The sequence below is a fragment of the Gossypium arboreum genome, chromosome 7 (genome assembly GCF_025698485.1).
Source record: "Gossypium arboreum isolate Shixiya-1 chromosome 7, ASM2569848v2, whole genome shotgun sequence".
In the NCBI taxonomy this organism is placed as follows: domain Eukaryota; kingdom Viridiplantae; phylum Streptophyta; class Magnoliopsida; order Malvales; family Malvaceae; genus Gossypium; species Gossypium arboreum.
The window spans coordinates 5392876-5398724 of record NC_069076.1 but is presented as its reverse complement, the minus strand read 5'-3'; the positions used below and the strand labels follow the sequence as shown (position 1 = coordinate 5398724).

The window sequence follows — 5849 nt, the reverse complement described above, 5'->3', positions numbered from 1 at the left end:
TCAAATGTCAATTTCTCAATTCACTCCTCCCACCTAAAAACGCGACCGCCGGCCCCACCTTATGTTTCTACCTAAAATACTTTTTTCCAAGTCCATCACCACGCGCCTAGTTCAACTCTTCGTTTACAAGGCACGTATTTTCAAAGCTTACTCGGATCGTTGACTCACGTTCTTCAAAAAATCGCGTGAACAATCTCCCGGCAGAAAAACTTGAAAAAAAGTAAATAAAAAAGACCCAGGAAATCCCTTCCTAATTAATGACAGATTAACAAAATTAAAACACAGCTTCCTCTGTTTTGCTGAATGGTCATGGTAAAGAGTGGAAATAGTAATTAAGAAATCCAAAAAGAAAAACATAAAAAAAGTTTAAAAAGGAAAAATATATGAGAGAGTGAAGGCCAAAAGAGTAAGGCTGAGAAGTAGCAGTGAGTGCTGCTTCCACTGCTTTATATGATATTTAAGTAAAATATTACTAGTATTTGTTTTTTTATTAATATTTATATCTGTGTTTGTCCGTAGTGAGTTTGCTTCGCTTCGATAAATAGTGAAAAAAAGAAGATGAAGTAATTGTCGATCTCTGTGTAACGGCTACTTTTTAGGGTGTTGTTGTAGAAGTGAAGACTGGGATTGCAAAAAAAGAAGGGTGTTATTTGATTCAGTTTTGAAGGGGAGAAGAAGAAGAAGAAGAAGAAATGGATTACAACTATGATCAGTAAAGTTTCTTTTCTTTCTTTTTCTTTTTCTTTTTCTTTTTTTCTTCTTTGGTGTGATTTTGTTTTAAAATGCATGATATTGTTTCTGGGTTTTTCTTGTTTTATAATTTTATGAGATTTTTTTAGCAACTTTTTGAGATTAATGCTAGTTTCTTTTTCCCCCTGAAATGGGTTTTTGCTTGATTTTAAGTTTTTTTAATGGGTGTGCTTGGATTTTTCTTTTCCTTTTAATTTTGGTAGTGGGATTTGTTGGATTTGTATTTGTACTGTAACTAAAATTGTAAAATTGAGAGAGTGAAGGTGTGGCCTCTCAATAAAAGGGTGGGTCACTGTGTTTTTTTTTCTTTAATTCTTCTCTTCTTTTTTGTTTTGCTTTTTGATTAGCTTAAACATCAATGCTGAAAATCATATAGATTATGATCCCCTTTCCTTGTTGCTAGATCTAAATGGTACAGGTGTCCTTTTTATTATTCTGCATGTGATGTTTGTTTAGGTCGTAAATAATTATTGGATACAATGCTTCAATTTTACTTTTCTTTTTTCCTTTTGTTGTTTTACTAGTAAGGTGGAAATGTTTACTGTTTAATGTTGTTTATCTGCATAATAAGTTTTTTCTTTGTTCCTTATTATGTCTATTTAGTTTTATAGATTATGTTGTTGATTTGATTCCTGACTTATTTAGGAACCCCATTTAAGATTTTGGCTTAATGCTGGTAAAATGTAGCATGGATTCCACTTTGGTAAAGCATTGGATGATTCATTGTGAAGTCTATCTGCTTTCGCCTAAATGCTTTGCTCTTTTTCTGTTTATTGTTTGATTGGTGACAGGGAGCCATGGAATTGGCATGGAGATCAAAAGAACAACGATTTTGGTAAGTTAATACCTGAGATTATCTAGTTAATATATTTGAAATGACGAAGTGAGTAAAAAGATTTAAGACAAAAGATTAGTGATGTCTGAACTATATTGAGCAGGTGCTTCCGAAGGTGCATGGACTCAAGTGACCTTGAACGAGGAAGACCTTTCCTACATGTTTGTTGAAGCAACCCCTGTTAAGGAATGTGGGGATCTGTCATACCATGTTACTCAAAATGGTAAACTTTGTTTCTTGATTTTCTTTGAAAACTTGTTGTCTTTGTAAGACATGTTCTTCTCGTTCCTTTCGAAGTAATACCATTGTGACCTTCAGATGATATAAGTAAGGAATCAGAGGAAAAGAGGGAGACTGCTTCACAAGTTAAAAGGCGTAGAATGCTTCAATTTGACACTCATGCAGTAGATTCTTCCCTTATCTGTGAAGAGATGCCATCCGCATTCCTAAAATCAAGGGTGAGTGCTATATAACTTTTCTATTCCCAAGAACTTGAAGGAAGCTTACCATTCTTTCTGAACAGCTATCTTTCTAATTTGTTTGGAAAAGTTGACATGAGTTAATATATTAGATGAGAATCCTGATGTTAGAACTTATCAGTTAATTGTAAGTTGTTTTATTTTACTGAGAATAAAAACTCCATCATCTGCATTATTTTGTGCATCCCATCTTCGACTTCTTTGCACAAGCCGATTTGTTTAGTACATCTACTGGCTTGAGGTTGCTGATATTTTCAAATTTTATTCTCTACAATTCATTACTTATTTAAAACAAGTTCTGGACTTCTGCCCATTCTGGTGGCCTTTGAAAAACATGCATGATAGATCTATGTCTAATTACTTTCTCATGAGATGCAGTCAGAACTTATTAATACTGTTGTTACTACGTTTTATTTATTTCTTTCTTCTTTCCACGCATAGGAGAGGGATGATGTGATTGAAGAGATCTTGCCCGATGCATCTGAGTGGGTTGCTGGTTTATCAGGTTTTTCATCCAAGCCCATTTTCATAGGGTTTAGGGTATAAATAGTAACCACTTATTCAAATGCATACTTGGGTTTGTAATCATAAGAAAAAATTGCAGAAGATGCATCAGCCTCCAGTTATGATGGCCTAGATCAGTCATGTGAAGGGTGGCTTGCTGAATACTTTAATGACCCGGAGCTGCTTCTTAGCTCTGATGATATGTATGCTTCTGTGGACTTTCAAGATTTTTGTTTGAATCATGTTATTAATTTGTTCTGATTGCTTTATAACATGAGATTCAGGAATCTGACTGGGGCATCCAATGTTCAAATTGATACTTCAGGTACATGAGTGCTTTTCTTCCGAAGATATTGTATACAGTGTACTTTTGTTATCTTCATTTTTTCTTTTGAAATCATTTTGGACATCATTGTTCCATCACACACTCTCTCTCGAAGTGCACATTTTCTTAACTTTACGATGAAACTTGGCTCTGTTCATAGAGTTGTGCAATACCCAACCTGAGTCTGGGGCTGATGCGGTTCAAAAGCAGGCAACTCGAACACTTGGAAATGTTGTTCTCAAAGGTAACCTATCTAATCTTGTTTATTTTTATTTAATTTTGTTTTCCTTTCAATTGTTGTGTCTCGGCATGTTCTATATCCAGTATCAGCCTATCTATTCCCTGCTGTTGTTTAAAGGACAAGTATAGCTTCTATGAATTGTGTCTCTCTATTTCAAATACCATGTCCTCTAAGTAAGATTAACACTGTCAGATCGGTTTTTTTTTTTTTTCCTTCATTTAGGTAGGAAGTCTTTCATCCGAATGCCCCCTAAGGTAGCATCATCTGTTGCCTACCCATTTGCTTTCATTAAACCCTGTGGTTTCCATGGAGATGTCACCCTGAAGGATATAAATCAGCGAATCCGAACTCCGCCACCATCAAAATCAAAACAAAGCAATGAAGATCTTGCTGATGCTTTCCCTACTTCTGCTTTTTCTGGGAAGCCTGTTGTCGGCAAAACTAAAATTCGTACTGAAGGAGGAAAAGGCACCATCACAATTATGAGAACCAAAGGCTGAGTAGATAAGTGTTCTGCTAAACTTATTTTTAACTTTTTTTCTCCTTTTTAGCGCCCTTTGCTCTCCCCCGTGGTTAAAATTTGGTGGTTGAGTAACTCTGTATTTTTTTGTTGGACGCTTGGAATTCATAATACACATCGAAGTGTTTTATGTTTCCAAATAGTATTCTGAGGGTCTAATATTTGTCTAATACATGCTTTATTTTTTTAAGGCTATAAATGACATGATATTTGAGATCCACCTATTCTTTTCGGTTTGCCAATTTAATGCTTTAGCTAAGCTGAATTCATATATTCAAATAGTATTTAGATATTCTGTAGAAGCATAAGATTGTAATGTTGTCCTCTCTTATCTCCATACTAAGTATGACAATATTATTATCTTGGTGTATAAAATGGTCATTGGCATCAAATTTTATGCTACCCCGTCATCTGTTTAACCTGTATTTGGTATATGATCACTGGGGTGATTGCATAGGTCCGGTGTCGATCTTTGTGCCTCAAAAGGAATAGGATTTGATTTTTTGAGTACCAAATTTCCAACATAGTTGCAATTTCTTTTATTTTTCTTCTTTCCTTTCGTTGTTATGTTGGTACAGATCTTGCGGTCCGTATATATGTGTCGTCTTTGTTCTAGCTGTATCATTGGAAACAACAGATTTCAGAACTTTCTCTTCAAATGGTTTTACACTTTTAGTAGCTGTTTAGTTCCCAAATTCTAGAAGGAAAAAGTAGAGGTTGTGATGAAGGCAGCTTTGGGGTTGGCCTTTGGGAACTGTGTTTTGATGTGGAAACTCTTACTTTGTTCTGCTTTAGAATGCTCGAACCTTGTGAAAGCTGCCTTAAAAGCTAAATTATATAATTTGGCCCTTCAACTTCTACCCTAAAATTGTTGGTGGTTCATGAATTTGTATTCCATCAACCAGGTTGGTACTTCTGCACTAACACCGTTAAGTTGTGCTGACATGGCACTGCTAACCAATCCAATGGTGCCATTTAGCAGTCTCTCAGCGCCATGCGGCAAACATAAATATAATTTTTAATTTATATATTTTTATTTTTTTAAATTATGTTTGTCATTTGGTGATCTGAGAGGTTATCACATGACATCATTGGATTGGTTAATTGGATTGGTTAGGTTAATTGGATTGGTTAATTGTGTTCCGTCAATGTAAACTAATGATATCATTAATATAGAGATGACGAAAAATACAAACTAGGTTCACTTTAGGGACCAACTAAGTACAAAGTTACATCAATATAAAAGCTGCAATATCCATGGATTAACTTTGACTTAAATCAGTCACAAGAATTGTTATATATGTGTCCTGTAAGAATAGGATTGTGCTTGTGATCGAACTTTTTTCAAATTGGACCGGACGGTGTTGAATCATTTAATTGGCTTAGTTGTACTTGCTATAAAATTACTCATAGTTTTATTGGGGTAAGCATTCCATCGTTTCATTGTTTATCTATAAACCACGTAACCGGTAAAATTATAAAATTATTATAAAATTCTCTGTATTAGAAGTTAGATTATATTTTTGTTTCTTTTAAAAAATAGACAAATTAGTCTTTATATATCGATCAAAGAACAAATTGGGTTTGTTTTTTTATTTTATTTTTTAATTCCATTAATTTTTACGGTAAAAAGTTTATCCTTGTGCGTCAGTATCAGATACACATGGCACGCCATGTGTCATTGTTTGGTAATTCTGTTGATTACGTTAGTTTTTAACTGTACAAATGGATGAAATTTTTAATAAAAATGATCAATTTTTCTTTGATTCTAGCTAAGAGTAATTTGACCATTTTTTAGTGGAGGGAACAAAATACAATTTAACTCTTAAGACAAAAACCTTCAAGGTACTTTTACTCGACAAACATTTCAACTAACCCTAAGTTGCTATTTTTAATATTGTTTTACAGAAGAAGAAAAAAAGTTTAATTATTAATTGCAAACTAGTGATGGTGGGTTGGGTATTTGGATTTTAGAATTTTGTTTAATTAATTTTGGGTTTGGTTAGATATGTACATTGAGTTTAGGGCTAAGTAAATTATTAAACTATTTGAGTTTCGAGTTTAGTAAATGTCAATAAAAAAATAAGTTGATTAATTCGAATAAAAAAATGTAAACTCAAAACCGATTGAATAAATCTATTTAAATTAAACTACTTAATAATTAAATCAATTCAATCAAATCGGTTCAATTAAAT

The 5849-nt window shown here is 33.5% G+C and overlaps 1 protein-coding gene across 4 annotated transcripts; it reads left to right on the top strand.

Annotated features, from left to right (window-relative positions):
* Window positions 1-232: 232 nt before the first annotated feature.
* LOC108468669 (protein XRI1-like) lies at window positions 233-3874 on the top strand. 4 transcript variants are annotated; one of them, XM_053031311.1, is made up of 10 exons: window positions 233-406; window positions 520-712; window positions 1542-1585; window positions 1689-1808; window positions 1904-2043; window positions 2506-2569; window positions 2669-2771; window positions 2853-2893; window positions 3054-3137; window positions 3357-3874. In XM_053031311.1, exons 2-10 carry the CDS (start codon window positions 693-695, stop codon window positions 3632-3634), a joined length of 894 nt encoding a protein of 297 aa, XP_052887271.1. In that variant the 5' UTR covers window positions 233-406; window positions 520-692; the 3' UTR covers window positions 3635-3874. The 4 variants fall into 4 exon arrangements, with proteins under 4 accessions (XP_052887271.1, XP_017625035.1, XP_017625029.1 ...); XM_017769546.2 differs by having other exon boundaries at window positions 233-425; XM_017769540.2 differs by having other exon boundaries at window positions 234-712.
* The last annotated feature ends 1975 nt before the right edge of the window (window positions 3875-5849 follow it).

What these genes read in the sequence shown, in the direction of transcription:
- LOC108468669 (XM_053031311.1), top strand. Translation starts at nt 693, where the DNA reads ATGGATTACAACTATGATCA. An exon ending in ATACCATGTTACTCAAAATG is followed by an intron (nt 1,809 to 1,903) that starts GTAAACTTTGTT and finishes TGTGACCTTCAG; the next exon opens with ATGATATAAGTAAGGAATCA. An exon ending in GTGGGTTGCTGGTTTATCAG is followed by an intron (nt 2,570 to 2,668) that starts GTTTTTCATCCA and finishes AAAAAATTGCAG; the next exon opens with AAGATGCATCAGCCTCCAGT.